Below are 18378 nucleotides of genomic sequence, written 5' to 3' on the forward strand. Positions count from 1 at the left end.
TGTAAACCTCCAACAAAACAAACGTTATTTTCTATTATGTAAATTGTTATCTTTATATGAATGGAAAAGTGTTAAATATCCTTAAAGTCAGAGCCTTCAAAATAGGCTCTCCTGTATATTTTAGGCTCTAGGCAACATTGTTTTTACAAGCAAGATGAATCCTAGGAGACAGAGCACAGGGTTAAAGTCAAAGGAACAGATCTAATATGGAGTCAGATTTGTTCTTTTCTACTACCAGGGCAGAAGACACTTGAGGATTTAAATCCCTTTAAGTTAAAAATAAGTAATACTTTAAAGGAATTTACATACATAGGTCGGAATGTGCATAGCATATCTGGAAAACACACAAAGGATTGTAAACAGTGGCATCTCCAGGGAGGGCTGAAAGAAGAGAGGATGAGGGAAAACTTCTTTCACTTGTGTAATTTTGTGCTCTGTTTGAATTTATTTAACCACATGCATGTATTTCTTTTTCAGTTAAAAAAATGTGTAATGGAGCAAAGGATTAGCAAGCTCAGCAAATACAGCAGCCATGGAATCACTGAGCCATCAATTTTGATTTAAGCCAGGAAGCATTTATTGACTCTCTCCTATGTGCCCAGTGCTGTTTTAAGACTTCTTTTTTTTTTTATAAAATAATAAAGTGCTATTCCTCAGCCCTGCCCATGGCTGGTGGAAAACCAACTGAGTTTTTATTGAGTTTTTTTCCAAGAAGTAGAGATCAGTTATAAACAGAACACATCTTCAGGGCAAAACAGGCGGAGTGGTTTACCAGCAGGCCAGATAGCTTTGAAGGTTTTTCAACAGAGGCACACAGAGGCTGAGAGAGAAACCCTCCAGGACCCTACGAAAAGCTGCCCAAACTGCCTTATCTATGGCACTACTGAAATAGGAAAGAAAAAATCTGACTCCATATTAGATCTGTTCCTTTGACTTTAACCCTGTGCCCTGTTTCCTAGGCTTAGTCTTGTTGGTTCTGCACCTTTTGTAAAACAATGTTGCCTAGAGCCTGAAATATACAGGAGAACCTATTCTCAAGGCTCTGACTTTGAAGGATATTAACACTTTTCTATTCACATAAAGATAACAAGTTACAGAATAGAAAATAACATTTGTTTGTTGGAGGTTTACACGGATGTGACCCAGGTGAAGAGCTGCAAGAACAAAGGATTCTAACAACAAAGAATTCATACACCAAGTTTGCAACAACCAAGCATTCCCACTTCCCATTTTTAATATAAGAAGAGCCTGAAATCTGACTTGGGGTGATGGTTCCCCAGGACATTATTCTACCATTTCTCAGCTGGCTTTCCAAATTAAAGTCGCTATTTCTTGCCCCAAAACCTGGTCTCCTGATTTATTGGCCTGTAATGCACGAGCAGAACAAGCCTGGACTCGGAAACACAGACATTGAAAGTACCCATTTGGTATATTAAATGACCTGTTTCTACTCATCTTCCTGACGTTTTATTCTCTTGACCACTCCTGCTATGTTTATGAAAAACCTGTCATGTGGACACATTTCCACCTCTAGCCACTACACTTCCAGGTAAGAACTGATGCCAAGAAGGCAATGGAAGTTGCTAGAAGGTATTACCTGGACAAAATAGAGCAGAAGTGAGTTCTGGCTGATGTTCAGGAGCAGGCTGGAACACCTGACAAGATGTTATAAGTACGGATAGACAGCTGGGCACCAAAGGAGAAGCTTCTAAACTTCCATGAGGGACTTGTTGGATAGGAAGGAAAAGTCCCAGACTATAGCTAGGATCCCACCACGAGCTTCCTGGGCGAGTCTGGGCAAGTAATTTAAAATCTCTAGGCCCGTGCTGTCCAACATGGGAGCCACCAGCAGCATGCAAGAGTATGAAGTTATTCTGTAGCCAGACAGAATTATAAAAAGACATTTTATTGCAAAGGCCCAGCAGGTATAATATTTAAAAACGTTATTGGTTATCTTGACCTAACGAGTTATTTTTGTATGTGTAGGTTTCTGTGGTTTGTAAGGCCTGTGACTAATGATTCCGTTACAGTGAATTATTTTGAAATTATAAGTTACTAGACACAGTATCCTCATATCACAGTTGAAAAAACTGATCCACATAAGCAAGGTGATCTGACTTATTAGTTATGAGCAGGGGCTCTTGGGCAAGCCTGCCTGAGTACAAATTCTCACTCTGCCTCCAGGGGGTTCTGTGTGAGTCTTGGACAAATTATTGTTGTTTTTGTTGTCGTTGTTATTATTTGTGCCTCTTTTTCCTTACCTTTTAAGTAGCGAGGGATATGTGGACTCTATCTCCTACTGTGTTGGCAGGATTAAATGAGTAAACGTCTGTGCTGCCCACTTCCCTGGGTTTCAGCATTCTCCAGGCAATCAGTGCCAAACTCAGAGGCATTCTCCACTGTCTTCGTCAGTCTGGGATGCTGTAACAAATTACCGCGTGTCGGGTGGCTTAAACAACCAGCATATTCCTTATGGTTTGGAGGCTGAGACTTTCAAGGTCAATGTATCCTTGAGAGGATTGCCAGCTCGAAGATGGCTGTCTTCCCAATATCTTCATATCCCAGAGAGCAGAGAGAAGCAAGCACTCTGGGGGCTTGTATAAGAACACTAATCCCATTCATGAGAGCTCTACTCTCATGACCTCATTTTATCCTACAAATCACCTCCCAAAGGCCCCGCCTCGCAATACCATCACCCTGGGAGATGGGGTTTCGACATACGGATTTTGAGGGGATGCAAACATTCAGTCCACACATCGGCTAAGTCTCCCCAACATGCAGTCATCAAACCTGTAGCTAATTTCAAAGTAATATTTATATCTCTCTGCCCATTTCCATTCCTACATCCTTTATCACTGAAGCCCTGTTACATTTTATTCCTTATTTTTCTTGTAGAGATTTAATTGATTCCTCTAACTCCAATGCTCCCCTCGCTCCAGTCTGCTTAACAGCCCTGCCAGGTAAGTCTTCCTTAAAACACCTTCCCAATTCACCTGGTTGTTTTTTAGGTGTAAATGTCAGAATCCTCTCCACACCCCATCCTATACCTTTAATCTGTTACACTACGGCTCACTATGTTATTTTCCTTTTACCAATGTAAGAAATTTCCATAAGCTTAAGAGCTTAAACCAGCACAGATTTATCAGCTTATGGCTGTGGAGGTCAGAGATCCAACACAGTTCTCACTGTGCTAAATTCAAGGTAGCAGCAGGTTTCCTTCCTTCTAGAGGGTCTAGAAGAGAATGTTTCCTTGTTGTTGTTTTTTTTTTTCCAGTTTCCAGAGGTAACCCACCTTCCTTAGCTTGTGCCCCACGACTTCCGCCATTTACATGGTCAGCAGCCTTTCTGAAAATTGCTCTATGGCTACACCTCCCTCTGAATTTAAACTCAGCTGGGAAATGTCCTCCATTTCAAGGACCCCTGTGAATACATTCAGCCCACCTGGACAATCCAGGCTACTCACCCTATTGTCTCATCTCAGGATCCCCTTGTCCCATCCAATTCAGGCATTTTGGATGTGGCTGAGACACTCACCTGTGTAACATTTCCTCTCATGAGCATTTTATGGTTCAAGGCACTTATTAATGACTTTTTGTTTTTCTTCCTTAGCCTTTCTGCATTCAGTATGTCTGGTGGATTATATGAATCCTTTTTATTTGTTCCCCTGCACTAATCTTTAATAATGTATCATGGGTTTAAAACGCTAACTGATAGACAATTTAGAAGACAGAAATCCTCTAAGATTTTTGTCCTAAAATATCTGTCATGCATTTTGCCATGTACAGTAACATGTCACAGGTGGCTACCCTGTGGCCGGGTAGGGACATGATTCTGCCATCACACTCCCCTCATTCTCACCAATGTGCTGATCACCTAACTAAGGCTCTATGCTCCCCGCTTCACTCACTTCCTCCTCCTTTCCATTGACTACCCTGTTCCCATCACTTCCTTCATTCAGCACATCAGGGTTTCATGACCACATTCTTCTCTAAATGGAAAGGGTATCTTGAATCTAATGTCTGACAACTCTTCTTACTGTATATGCACACACTGACCTGCACAGAACCCCGTCCAGCTCTTTATTTTCCTAGAATCTCCCAGAGGAATCAGTTCCATGATGATGGTGATGATGATGATGATATTGACAATGATGACAGGGACCTCTCAAGGATTCTGATAAAGAGGGAATCAATAAAGGGAGGGAATCATTGCAAAACTGCCCCAGAGACAGGCGTAAAAGTAAATAACTGCTATAGTGTTTAATGAAATTGCCTAATATTTAACTATTTTTAAAAATTTATATCGCTGAATTTAAAATTTTAACGGGAATTCTCATTCACCAGTAACCAAGATTCAACTCTAGGACCAAAGTCTAAGGATTTTGATCTTCTAACAAATTGTCCACTAGCCTTTTAAACACGTGATCCTTTTAAAAAGCTTAGTGCTGGGCTGAAAATAAGCAGGATTCATATAATCTCACCAGACACAGTGAATGTGGAAAGACTAAGGAAGAAAAACAAAAAGCCCTTCATAACGTCTTGAACTTCACGTTGCTCACAGGAGAAAATGTTTGCCAAGTTGAGTGTCACATCAACATGACGCCCGAGTGTGATGGGGAAGCTGATCTTCCTCATCAGACATTTATCCTGATTTGTTAGATGCCAACACAGTTTCCTCATTTGATTTGCTTCTAACAAGTATGGAAGAATTTACGTTCTACCAAAAGCAGTCTAAACATTTTCCCCTGCTGTCAGGTCTCTGGACTGAATGTCTCCACAAGAAGGACATGAATATGCTTCATAGGGAATTCTTCCTGAGAAGCAACAGGATTTTCGAGGGCAGAACTGCAGGCCCCCCATGGAGGGCTGGAGGAGGGCTACAGGGGGCACTGGAAAAACAGCAGGAGTGAGTTCAGATACTACCACTCAGGTCGCCAAAGACAGCATTGCTATCTCTGAGGATATGACATTCTCCCAAAAGTTCCATGAGTGAAGGTACCTGTGAACACTAAGCAGGTTGTTAAGAAAGAGCAGCACATAATTTGCGTCACAACTCAATTACAGTATGTTTTGATATTTGGAAAATAATTAGCCCATTGTCCTTTGAAACTGCAGCAGTAGCAATAGAAATAAAAAAGGCTGAGCCGTCTTGGAGACAACAATCAATAAACAATTCTAAATCTGCAGGATTCCTTGACGATATGCAAGCAATGAGCTAGATGTGTCTTGCAGATACCTCTTACTGCAGGGCGCTCTCCTGCAAAGCATAGAACTAGTTTTCTCAGCAGACAGAGGGAACCAAGTCAAGATTCCAAATCTTGAGAGATTTACTCTATGGCAGGAAAGATCACACAAGTACATCCAGCCAAATATGAATAAATGTAATCAAATATTATCAAATGTGATTGGAGCACAGATGAAACAGAAATTCCTTTCACCTGGGATCTAGAGAGACTTCTTCAGAAAATGTGGCTTTGGAGATGGCCAAAGATATGGGTGGAATTTTGGCAGAACAGGATGTAAGGAATTTTAAAACTGATTCTAAAATTCATATAAAAATACAAAGGATCCCAAATATCCAAAACAATTTTGAACAAGATAAACAAAGTTGGAAGACTTGCACTATCTGATTTTCAGCTTTTTATTTTTTTTTTAAACTACAGTAATCAGAAAGTATGGTGTTGGTGTAAAACAGGAAAATAGAATAATGGAGCAGAATAGAATGTTCAGAACTAAACCAACACTTATATAGACAATTGATTCTCAAAAAGGATGCAGTGGAGAAAGGAACTTTTCAACAAGTGGTGCTGGAAGAATTAGATAGTGATATGCAAAAAAAAAAAAAAAAATGAACTTTGATCCACACCTCACAAAATATACAAAAATTAACTCACAATGGATCATAGATCTTAATAGGAAATCTAAAACTACAAAACAGCTAGGAGAAAAAGCATAGGCTTAAGCTTTATGACCTTGGGTTTGGCAAATATTTCTTTGCTATGACACCAAAAGTATAATCTATTTTAAAAAGAAACTGATAGAGTGAACTTTATCAAAATGAAGACTCTTCAAAGCTGTTCTAAACACTGCTAAGCAAATGAAAAGACAAGCCATAGACAGAAGCTATTTGCAGATCATATATCTGATAAAGGTCTCTCTTTGTATCTGATCCAGAATAAAGAGGTCCCAAAACTCAATAATAATGCAAACACCTGAATGAATGAATGAGGCCAGAAAACACACTTCAGTAAAGATATCCAGGTGGATAATAAGCATATGAAAAGATGCTGATTAAAGGTGCCATTATTCATTAGAGAAATGCTTTTAAAAACCACAGTGAGATACTAGTACACATACATACAAGAATGAATACGATTAGAAAGACCGACCTTACAAAGTGCTGGTAAGGGAGTAGAGCAACCAGAGCTGATACACACCACAAGGAATTTACAATAGTACAACCATTTTGGAACAGTCTTTAACAGTTTCTTTAAAAAAGTTAAATACCTATCTACCATATAACCCAGATATTCCTCATCTGGTGCTTTAGAAAAGAAAAGCATATGTCCATATAAAGACTTGTAACCAAATATTCACTGCAATTTTATTTATAATAGCTCAAGTTGTAAATAACCCATGCATCCATCAAGAAGTAAATGGAGAAACAAATGATGGTCTATCCAAACACTGCTCACAACAAACTCTTCAGTAAAAACCCAGCACTAAAAAATACTCTGCTATAAGAAAAATAAGCTATTAATACAGCAACACAGATGACTCTCAAAATAATTACACTGAATGAAAGAAGTCAGACAACATAGAGTAGATACTGCATTAATCCATTCATACAAGGATCTTGAAAATGCAGACCAATATGTTGTGATGGAAAGCAGATCAATGGTTTCCAGGGGAAGAGATGGGGAGGGAGGGAGGGACAACAAATGGCAGGAGAGAAGCTTTGTGGGTGATGGGTATGTTCACTCTCTTGAATGTGGTCATGGTTTCTTGGGGATATACTTATGTCAAAACGTATTAGCTGTACACTTTATACGTGTGAAAATTACTTTGCCAAGTATACCTCAAAGCTGTTTTAAGAAAAAAGGCACTTCAGTCCTGATCCACCTCAGCGCCTGATTGGAGCGACATGATCAGTCCCTCACCCTGTTTGCCTAACAGGAAGGTAGAAAATCTCTCACGGAAAATAACATGTGGATTTTTCATTTGCAATGTCTGCCATGTAATAAAGAATTTCAAGACATGCAACATGTCAAGACTATATAACGGATAATATGAGAATAAGAAACATTAGACAAAGGATGCTAACCCCCAGGTGATGTAGGCATCAGAGTTACCAATAAAGGCTATAAAATACTTTTAATATATTCAAGAAAATAAGGAAATTATGGGAGAATAGACAACAGGGTAAAGACTTTCACCAGAGAAATATACTAGAATGTATTTTTAAGAGAAATCAAACAGATACTCTCGAACTGAAGCTTTCAGCTCTGGAAACAGGTAAACAGAGCTAATTAGGATCCCTTTTAAGTAAAACTTTCAGTAATGCCGGGTAAAATACAACAACAAATGTAACACAGAGCTAACTATGGAAAGAGAAGTTCCCAGGTGACAATACAAAGAGGACACTTAAAGCCCAGAGTGGTAATCTTGTGAGCTGATGCCACCACACCCTGGAGGGAAGGGGTTTTAATCTGCACATAAATAGAGATACAATGTCCATTTAGGAAAAAGGGTCCATACCAGATGTAGAAGACTCTTCCTTTATATCTATATAGTCAGAGACAGAAATGTAAAGTGGCAGCAGAGGTCACAGTGACACAGGGCCCTGGGCCAAGGAGTGTGAACACCTCTGCAAGCTGGGAAAGGTAGGAAGACGAATCCCTTCCTAGAGCCTCGGTGTGGAACGTAGCCTTGGCCACACGTTGGCTTTAGCCCACTGACAATGACTTTGCACTTCTGCACAATAGAACAGTGAGATGATGAATGTGTATTGCTTTAAGCCACTGAGTCTGTGGTCCTTTGTTACAACAGCAAAAGGAAAGAAACTCAGGAACCAACATGAACATGAACCCCATGCTGCCTGCTGTGCTGGCAGGAAGTTCTTTGTCTCTGAATCTGGGGGAGTCTCCTGTCTTCTGGCAGCATCCACAAACTACCTCATGCTAACTTGACAGCTTGCAGAGGGTTAAATCTTAACCCTGCACAGTTCTTGATATTTAGTTAATAAAAATGATGGTGTCATCATGGGTATTTTTCCATCTTTTAAATACCCTTCAGTCTTCTAATAAAGCTACCTCTAATTGAGAGACAGTGTAAATAGTTTTCAATCTTCATAATAAATAACTGTGGTTTTATTTGGTTATTTAAATTATGAATAATAATATTCACATTAGTAAAATTTTTTAAAATCAACATTGTTTAATGAAAATATCATTTCTTTTTGCATGAACATGTATTAACTACAATAAATGTTCCATGCTTTTTTCTACGATTTACTGTTAGAGCCTTAAAGAATAATATTTTCCTCAAAAGGTATTATGGCAAAGGGATTTCTTTTGGTGGAACAGTTCCTACATCAAATCTGGTGCATGGCTCAGGCCACTGGGAACCTAGAGATGATAGATATTAGGAGGCATTATAAACACAAAATGATTTTTAAAGGAATTAAACAACTGGATGTGTGAAAACAAAGAATCTGAGAATATTCTAGTGAAATAAATGTATTTTTCAGCTTAAGCAAGACACTGGGTGAATAAATCTAAAATGAAAAAACCACCCAGAGGTCAGCAGTGAGTCATGCATGCAGTGTGACTGATCAAAACCAAGTTGTTTCCAAACCAGTGTGCAGGCTTGATGCCTTCATGAATCAAGTCAATGTGGCACCAGGCCATCTCGAATACATGTTGATGAGGTATTTATAAGCCCTTCACCATCCCAGGACAAAGCCCACACATGAGCCACAAGACCAACACCTACACATCTGCAAAAGACACAGCATGGTGAATAGCACTTTTCTTGTTCAGTAGCCGGTGGCAGGGCACTGTGAGCAGACAGAGATACAGGGACACAGAGACACAGAGGCACTTCCCCTCACTCAGCTGATAAACTTCCGTGCATTCCTGGGGACAGGATTGTCATAAAATGCACCATGGATTGATCCTCCTCCTAGGAAAGGAACGGTAGGTCTGTCCTCAGGTTGGAGCAAGGGTGGCCGGAGGATCTCAGAGGAGCTGTTTCAGCACAAGCAATAGAAATGTCTGCCACCGTGACCACGAGAGACAGGTCTCCTGCCATCCCGGTAGGCACTTGGGCTCCTGACAAAAGCTGGGCTCAGTAAAGGCTTGAGTAGAAGGCACAGACCTGAGGGATGCCCCAGCAAGAGACAGGAGGTAGGGCCTGGTTTATACTGCTCTGGTTGTATCCCAGCCTCATCCGAATACGAAATCAGAAATTTGCAAAACAGCAGAGCTGGGATGGATCATCTACTCCAGACTCCTCACCTTACAGTTTAAATGGTGGCAGCCCTGGGAGGCAAAGCAACGTGCTAAAGACAGAGCGTGGAAGTGGCAGCGCCAGATGAAACGCACCATGGCAACCCCCGTTCAAGGCCGCTGACACTGAGGACGGGGCCAAGGTTTCCAACGAGGAGAATGAGACAGTGTAAATACTTTGTTCCCCCCAAAACCCCAAATGGCACAAAAACTAAGGCACAAAAACTCACCTTAACTAGCTCTCTTCTGAGGGGGCTCTCTTCTGTCTCCGTCTTTCTGTCTGTCTCCATTTCTCTCTCTCAGACACAAACACATACAATTTTGTGAAAGGGGACTTCCTGCCATACAAAGACAGACTTCACATCTTCAGAGAAACACTTGACAAAGCACATTTCCAATTCAAGTCTTTGTGTGAGGTCTGGGCAACTGGCTTATTTTCTAGAACAATAGGTGGTTCCAAAATCAGGAGATCATCTTCCCCAAAGGAAGAGTTCTGGTCCGTGTTGATGAAGCTGGGGGTGTCACATTTCATGAGCCCGTTCGCCTCCTCCTCTGGCCACCTGCTGCATCTGATGGCTTCCTGGAGCCGAACATCACTGTCAAGGGCTATGGTTGGGATACCAGCTTTGGCCTTGTCCAAGCGGTCCACTTCATTGACGTAGCAGTGAAAGAGGGACCTAGATTCGTCATTGTGCTGCCAGAGAACCCCTTGGGCACCAGCGGTCTTCCAAAGTCCGACACAAAGCTGTTCAGTCTGAATCTCTTCTCGGGAGACTCTGCATTGCAATAAAGAAAACCAAAATAAAAGATCGCTCACACTCTAGCTCGGTGACCTGAAGACTTATAGTTTTTGATATCTGCTGAGAGCAAATCCCTGCACAGAGCATGCTGACAAGCACTGGAAGTGAGAGACATCACTTTCGAACACATACAATTACACCCAAGGCAAAAGTCTAGTGAGGGCCCTTGGACCATCCTGAAAAGACATCCCTCCCTGAGAATCCTCAATACTGGTGCATCGCACACCAGTGTTTCTCAGTGGGACACTCAGATCATCTTCATCAGAATTACTTAAAGTGCTTCTTAAAGTGCAGAATTCTGGGGTGCACACCCTCAGTGTCTCCAGAAGTAGGGACCGGCAGTCTGTATTTTCATAGCCACCAAGATCACTAAACATGCTCAAGTTTAGCACCGCGGTCTACATCGGGTCACCTGAGCATCGACAATGCTGTCTCACGGGGTGGGGGGGTGCCATGTGTGTCAGTGTGCTGTCCTTCCCACGTGTATCCCCTGATTCTCAGAACTGACAGTGCAGTCCCATTGGGCAAGAAATACCACCATTTCACAATGCATACTCAGGGCGCCTGACTGACAGATACAATCAGTGCTAGGAAAGGGGACAAAACTCAGGTTCCTCATCGCTTGTTTCACTTACTGTGGGACAAATGATCAATTCAAGGGTAATAAATCAGTGTATGAGTGAATAACATGACTCTCGTTAGTCCCACGAGTGCCTGGAAGAGCGAGCCTGGGCACACTGAGAATCATAACAGCCCATCTACTTAATTGTCATCCTCCCCAGATTTATGTAAAGGTTACTTCCACCCAGGCAGTGACCCCTGAAGGGCAAGAATCATGTCTGAACACACTCTCAAATCCAGAACAGAACCTGACAACACTTAGGCTCTGGGGTCTGTGTTTAGCGAGTGTGGAATCTCAGTGATGCCAGCTCTTAGACCTTGCCTTCCCATCCCACCCCTCACGATATGGCCCTTATGACCAGCTCTCCCGGGGCTGGGGCCATGGAACCCATTTACAGGACTGGAAGAATCTGATCATGTAAAACATCCCCCAGATTATCACCAAGAGTCACCTGCATTTCAGGGATCAGTAATCCCAGAAGCTTTGCAGTTCAGGCAGGTGAGGGATTTTTATATCAGCTCTGTCTTCTACTGTGACTGCCTGGGTGACATCAGACAAGGAATTCTCAAAAGCCTGAGCTTTTCCTTTCAGGAATAATCTAAATAACAAATCTCGTTGACCACTCAACCAGTGTGATGTGAAGATCAATGATTTACACAGGAGTACAACATTCACTAGGTCATGGATTTAGAATCAGAGAAAAATCATTTGAGAAAGATTGACAGAATGTAGCTTTAATGCAAATTTAAGTATTCTTACCTTTCAGTAAATCATCTTCTTCCCCAACTTATCACTTCACCCAAGTTTAAAAGATGTTTGAGAACAGGGATGAGTGTGCCAGCAATCTGGGACGCAATAACCTAAAATGTCACCTAGGAAAAAGAGGGGAGTAACACATTTTTAAAAAGCATGGTGAGGATGGCGGGGCCATCCCCCAACTCCAGACTAAGAAGCTCTAAGTAATAGATTTCCTGCCTGCCTGGGGCATCAGCTGATGTGAAAACCCACCCAGAAACCTCACTGTCCAGCAGCTCCTCCGTAACACAGGCTACACTTTCTCAGAATTAAGAATTGGGGCCAGTAACCACTTTGCTGAAGAATAAAGACAAAGAAGAAGAAGAGAGTTCTGCCCCTCCCCAGGGGAGAGCCCAGACCTTGGGCTGCATGCACTGAGCCCACCTCCCAGGAGAAGGATAAACTGAAGAAGGGCGTCCTGTGAAACTGGGACAGCAAATGTTGAGATGGGAACAAATTGACCGGCTGGCCAGGGACAGCCCCCTCCGTCGCTGCCTTGGCGGCTGCCTCCGCCCCCTCAGCACATCCTGCCCACTTCCGGTGGTTAAGCTGTCAGGGAAACAGTGCTTTGCGACCTGGGGCAACAGAGGCTGCCCCCAGGACAAGCTGCGGGGGAAATGGGATCTAAACCACCAGCTCCCAAGCGGCAAGCTCCATACCCCCGCCAACAACCCGCCGCCCCCGCAGCCTACAGCACCCCCGGGGCAATATGTCCTGGAGAAGGGTGACCCGGGAATGAGGGGCAGCAGAGGCCACCCCCACGTCAGGCCTCCAGAGAGATGGGAGCTTATCCTCCAGCCCGCCAGGGGCAGACCCCCCTCCTCTCCAACCCCTGATGTCACCGCGCCCACCTCCCAGGAGCAACCTGACCGGGTGTGGGGTTTCAGGCTAATCTTGGGCGGGAGAGGCTGTCCCCAGGCCAGGTCAGGGGAGAGGAGAAGAAGTGGCCCCATTAGGCGGGGCAGCCGGCCGTCGCAGCTGCCTCTGCCCCTCGACAGCATCGCGCCCGCCTCCCAGGAGCAAGCTGACCTGGAGACGGGCATCCGGCTTCTTGGGCAGCAGAGTACGCCCCCAGGTTTGGCCGTGGGGAAGAGGAGAGCAAATTGACAGGCTCCGCGCTGCAGGTCCTCTACCCCTGCCGTCGCCTCCCCCACACTTTAAAGGCACTTCCCAGGGCGCCCCTCCCCCAGCAGGCCAAATGGGACAGGTGTGTCTGGTGATCTGAGGCAGGAGAGGCCACTCCCACACCAGGCCATCGGGGAGACGGGAGCCAATCCACCAGCTCCCCAAGGCAGCCACCTACCCCCACAGCAGCCACCGCTCCTGCCCCCTGACCTCACGGTGGCCGCCTCTAGGGAGCAGGCTGACCTGGAGATGGACGTCCGGCGAACTAGGGACAACAGGGACCGCCCCCAGGGCAAACCATGGGGAGAAATGGGAGCAAATGGACCGGCTCCATGGGAAAACCTGCCGCTGCTGCCACCACCCCCAACGTAACACGCCCGCCTCCTGGGGCCAGGCCGACTAGGATACACGTGTCTCTTAACCCAGGGCAAGAGACACCGCCACCAGGACAAGCCGCGGGGAAGATGGGAGCAAATGTGCCCGCTCCCCCGCTGCAGGCCCCCGACCCCCGCCACCCGTGCACCCTGAATACCCTGCCTCCCGCCCCCAGCAGGCAAAGTGGGAAAGGGTTGTCCCGGGACCTGGCGCAGCAGAGGCCGCCTGCAGGCCACGCGGCACAGACATGGGAGCTAATCCTCAAGCTCCCCCGGGGCAGCCTCCCTATCCCCGCAGCCACCACCTTCCCAGCCCCCTGACTGCACCGCACCCATCTCCCAGGAGCAAGCTCACCTGGAGTCGGACCTCAGGCAAATCTCTGGCGGCAGAGGTCGCCCCCAGGCCAGGCCGCGGGGGAGAGAAGAAATGGAGCAGCTCCCTGGAACGGACCCCAACCCCCAGCCGCCGCCGCCTCCTCCCAGGACCAAGCTCACCTGGAGACCGGCGTCCCGCCTCTACGGCAGCAGAAGCCGCCCCTGGCTCCGCCGCGGGGGAGAGCGGAGCGAATTGACCGGCTTCTGTGCGGCAGCCCCCATATCCCCGTGGGCCCTGCACCTTAACGACAACGCCTCCACTCCCCACTCAGCTTGCTGAGTGGGACAGGTGTGTGCAGCGACCTGGGGCAGCAGAGGCCGCTCCCAGGCCCGGCAGCCTGGAGAAGGCAGCTATTCCATCAGTTCGCCAGGGGCAGCCCCGCTCCGCCCACTTGCCGCTGCCACCGCCCCCTGACCTAACCGCCCCACCACCCAGGAGCAAGCTTACCTGGAGTCCAACATCTGGCGAATCTCCGGCGGCCATCGCCCCCCCAGGCCAGGCTGCAGGGAAGAGAAGAAATCGACCGGCTTGCCCGGGCAGCCTCCCACCCACCGCCGCCGCCGCCGCCGCCGCCGCCGCCGCCGCCGCCGCCGCCCCCTCCGCCACCCCAGACCATTGCACTAATCTCCCGGGGTCAGGCTGACTGCGAGGATGTGCACTTGCCTTCTGACCCTGGCCACGTGCCTGAGCACCTTCCTGCACCCCTACACTCCCTGTACCTCTGCACCCCTGCCACTCTCTGCCCTTCCGCACTGCCTGCACCCCCGCATCCCCTGAACTGCCTGCACCCTCCACAGCCCCTGCACCCCTGCCACCACTTACACCTTTGCACTGCGTACACTCCTGCACCCCTGCTTGTCCCACACACCACCTCTTGGGCCTGTGGCAGAGTCTCTGCTGTTAGACCAATGCACAGGAACTCACATCTTTGCCAGTATATGATGCATCAGTGGACGTCTGGGGTTGGCTGCAGGAAGGTACATGTTCCCGGTCACTAGCCTGGGCCACTAGGGTGATCTCTGTGAGGTCACCCAGGACGGGCTCAGAGATGCTGTTCTCTGGGAAGAGAGGAGTTGAAACCGGTCTTGAGGGCAGAGCTGTGCTCACCAGGTCGTCCACGCTTCATGTTTTACACAGGGTTTCGGAGAAGTGAAATTGATCCGGCCAAGTAAGACCGGCCTGCTCTGCGCCCACCTCAGTCCTGGGCTCTGAGGCAGACCGACTGGCTCCCACCGTCAAGACACCTGAATGGGCACCTGAATGGTCCCTTGGAGGCATCCTATCACTTCTCAGGAAGAAGTCTGGCTGCTTCCACCCCATGGCCCTCCCTCCCACTGTGCTGGCCTCAGGAAGGTTCCTTATTTGGGGAAGAAGGCAGCCCACCCCCTACCCCACCCCTCACCTTTCTCTAACCCAGGCTGGTGCTTTCTCTGCCCTTCAGAGTCTGGAATGCCATTCCTCTTCAGGTATGTCCCTTCTGAGATGGACTTGCTTCCACTCAATTCTAGGTGAGGATGCACCATGGAATGCACTGGGTAAGAGAACCAAAATAAATAGTTTTTTCTGTGAGGTTTTCTGTTTATCTACTGGGATGGGCTGTGTGTAGTTTGCTACAGCCATTGGTGTGAGAGGCTAAAGCTGCCTGTGTGTCCTTGTTTTCATCTGCCCGCTATCTTTGGGTTTTCCCTAGACACTCCTGAGACATTAACTTCTTTTAATTTTATTCCTGTTATTACACAGAGGCCCTACTGACATGGAGGTTAGGTGTTGGGGTAGCGGAACAGAGCAGGGCATCTATACTCCTGTGATTAGTTCTCATTGAGCCTGTGCCCTGCGCTGTGACCTCCACAAGTGTGTCTCATTCCCCTCACCCCAATTTGGGTGAGACAGAAGGGATTTCCCTTCCCCCAGGCTGGTTAGGCTCTGGTAAAATAATTTCTCATTTAAAAAAAAAAACACAACCCCCCACAATGGAAGAGAATGTTCTGGATGTATTTCATTAGAGTTATTTTATCCTTTCCTGGCAGGAAGCATGAGGAGTTTTCCTATGATTTTCACTCTGAGAACAGGGTACTGTCCTCGAAGTAAAATGCATGAAAAAGAGCAGGGGGCCCCTCTGACTGGCCCCCTGAAGTTGTCACAATCAGACTTCCCCACGCTGAGTTTCCAGCTGGCCTCAGGGACCTGTTAAATCTGCCTGCCCCCGAGTTTCTTACAAAAGCGGGTTCTGCCCTGGGAGCTGTGACTCTCCAAGCCTGCCCGGCTGCCTCTCTGGGTTGGGAGCAGCTTTCCCCCTCAGTTTTCTTGTGGATCTAAGAAGAGCAGTGGGTTTTCAGCTCCCTCAGCTCTGGTGTTGTTTTCAGGACAGAAGGAGCAATTTCTGAGCTCCACACGAGCTGGACCAGAGGCTGGAAGCCGCCCCTCCTCTGCCTCCATGCAGACAATCAGTGGCTGTGGTTCTAGCCGAGTTTCTGAAGATGTGGATTTAAACACACACATCCCAGCCCCCACAGGAGCACACAGTCCCATAAATCCCTACAACTTCCACTGGTAACTACGGAACTGATGAGGACACGCGTTTCGGGGCTGCAGAGGCCTGAATGCACGACTTTCTCCGTGGCCTATTAATGTGGTTGTTATGGGCCTTGTCTGAAGTGGCTTGCATACCGCACCTGGTACATGGGAAATATAAAATAAGTACTAGAACCTCCACTTTTTCTCCCTCTTGGGCCTTCAAACCTAAAAAGTAATACGTGAACTCAGACGGCCTAGTCACCACAATGAGGTCAGACCAGCCCGGCTCTCCTGAGTGATGGGCACTGACTTGCGCATTAACTCGGAACAGTAGGGGAACCGTCTTCCTCTAACTGGGCCTCTCCCCACACCAGGCACGCCCTCAGCTGAGAAGGGGCCAACTCCCCCATTGAGGTGTGAGCTGGTGGCTTCAGTGTGACCTGGCCCTGCCGGGACATGAACCTGCAGTGAGGTGGAGTGTCAGGAGGAGGGGGGTCCCTGCTGGGGCAGCAGGGGGCCCGGTAACACCCTGCGCAGCCTGGTGCCTGGGGCTCCCCAACATCTCCTACGGCCCCAGGGTCGGCTCTGGTCTGGGCCACTCCATGCACCCTCCCAGTATCTTTTCATTAAGTCCCTTTTTGTTTTTTATCAGCCAGAGGTGGCTTCTGTTGCTTGTTCAGTGAAACAGTGCATCAGGAAACCAGACTATTTCTAAGATCAGTAAAATATGAACTATGGTCAGCTCGCCGGGCAGACCGTGCAGCACAAATTCCCGCACAGGGCAGTGCAAATGCCTTACGTGAAGGGTCCTCATCATCTGTCTTCAGAGATACAGAAGCTTGTGTTTCAGGTAAAACCTCAGGGAGGGATTGAGGAATCCAAAGCTGGTTGGTTTCAAAGACTAACCAGTCGGACCAGACACCTGAGCTGTGGTCAGAAGCCTGGCTCAATGTCACGCAGACTCAGCGCCCTAAGTGTCCAGTGGGGCCGGTGCTGTTTCCTTTACAGGCTCTCGTTGGGGAGTCACTGTAGCCCCTTACACTCAGCAGGGAATCCAGCCCTCTTAGCCCCCACCCTGAGTGTTCCATGACACAAATCTCGGGAGTGTTTAATTTTCATCTTTGTTTAGGAGGATGAAGGTGGGGCAAGAGGAGAGATAAATTCACACTTAGTGACACCAAGTCACAGCTAGTACCTCCTCCTCGGAGAGCTATGTGCTCCCACAGTGGTGGCTGGGGGGCTGGGCAGAGACCCTCCTCTGGTCACAGAGGGACTCACTCCTCTGACTGCAACTGATGGGTTGGACAACCAATCCAGAGGGGACAGAGCATCTTTCCCAGGAATTTGGAACTGACACACAGAAATTAATTTCACTCATCTGGGGATTGGGAGGAGGGTGGGAATCAAATGAAACCAGAGCAGGAGAGAAAGTTACAAGTGAATGAGAGAGAGACAGAGAGACTGAACTTGTGAGAGTAAATAGTGTGAAGGAAGGATAACAATCAGGGCACAGAGGAATTCCAGCTCCTGGCAGTCTAGTGTGTCCCAGCCCATCAACAAACCTGCGGGATGGTTAACATCATTCCAGTTTTGCAGATTAGGAAACAGGCTGAAAGAGACGGGGGTTGGCTTTGGGTGCACAGTTAATTTAATTGCCACTGGACCCCTCACTTCCCACTGCCTGAAGGCACTATGATCCTCACAGGGACCCTGCAGTGCTGACAGCCTAGCACCCTGATCAAAGGGAACCTGCGGGAGTGGGAATCTCTCTGAGTTTGGAGAGTTCCCTGCACCGAGATTCCATGCATCAGCCGGCTCCCGCTCACCACAGGTTAACGTCTCCCCAGCTGTGTAGTCCCCCGACCCGCTTCCCTCCCTGCCAGGCACCCCCGTTCTTACCACCGAGTGTACTGCAGGAATTCAGGCACAGGGATGCCCAAAGCAACACGAGCCCACCGGCTGTACAAACAGCAGACTCCCAGCCCCACCTGGGCTCCATGGGGATAGTAGGTGTCCTCACCTTTGATGTACCTAAGGCAATCTGTTTCTTCAGCTGGAGGCTATAGAGAAAAATAAAAGGTCCAAAACATTGTTCAGTGAGGAATTCCTCCAAGGACCTGACTTCAGAGTCTACAAACAGTTGTGCTGGCCGCTCTTACCCCCGGACTTTGGGTGAGGTGGTTTATTGATCAGCAAAATCGCCGGTGGCCCAGCTCCTGGGCTTGGCTGCCCAGAGGGGGCTGGGGGAATGGGTAAGGCCAGGG

The 18378-nt window shown here is 47.3% G+C and overlaps 1 protein-coding gene across 24 annotated transcripts in view; it reads right to left on the reverse strand.

The window, feature by feature from the left end:
- LOC141577530 (uncharacterized) overlaps positions 1 to 18378 on the reverse strand; it is a 137826-nt gene that overhangs the window by 113967 nt on the left and 5481 nt on the right. For 9 of the 24 annotated variants that reach the window (XM_074362856.1, XM_074362855.1, XM_074362854.1 and 6 more), the window contains exons 6-13: positions 18014 to 18174; positions 17677 to 17723; positions 15003 to 15131; positions 14525 to 14658; positions 14048 to 14100; positions 11690 to 12274; positions 9739 to 10284; positions 2262 to 2421 (exon numbers count right to left, since the gene is read on the reverse strand). In XM_074362856.1, the coding sequence (XP_074218957.1) occupies positions 11995 to 12274; positions 14048 to 14100; positions 14525 to 14658; positions 15003 to 15131; positions 17677 to 17723; positions 18014 to 18174 (804 nt within the window). In that variant the 3' untranslated portion in view covers positions 2262 to 2421; positions 9739 to 10284; positions 11690 to 11994. The other 15 variants (XM_074362869.1, XM_074362868.1, XM_074362867.1 and 12 more) reach the window with 11 other exon arrangements.

This window comes from Camelus bactrianus, chromosome 4 (assembly GCF_048773025.1).
Source record: "Camelus bactrianus isolate YW-2024 breed Bactrian camel chromosome 4, ASM4877302v1, whole genome shotgun sequence".
Lineage (NCBI taxonomy): Eukaryota > Metazoa > Chordata > Mammalia > Artiodactyla > Camelidae > Camelus > Camelus bactrianus.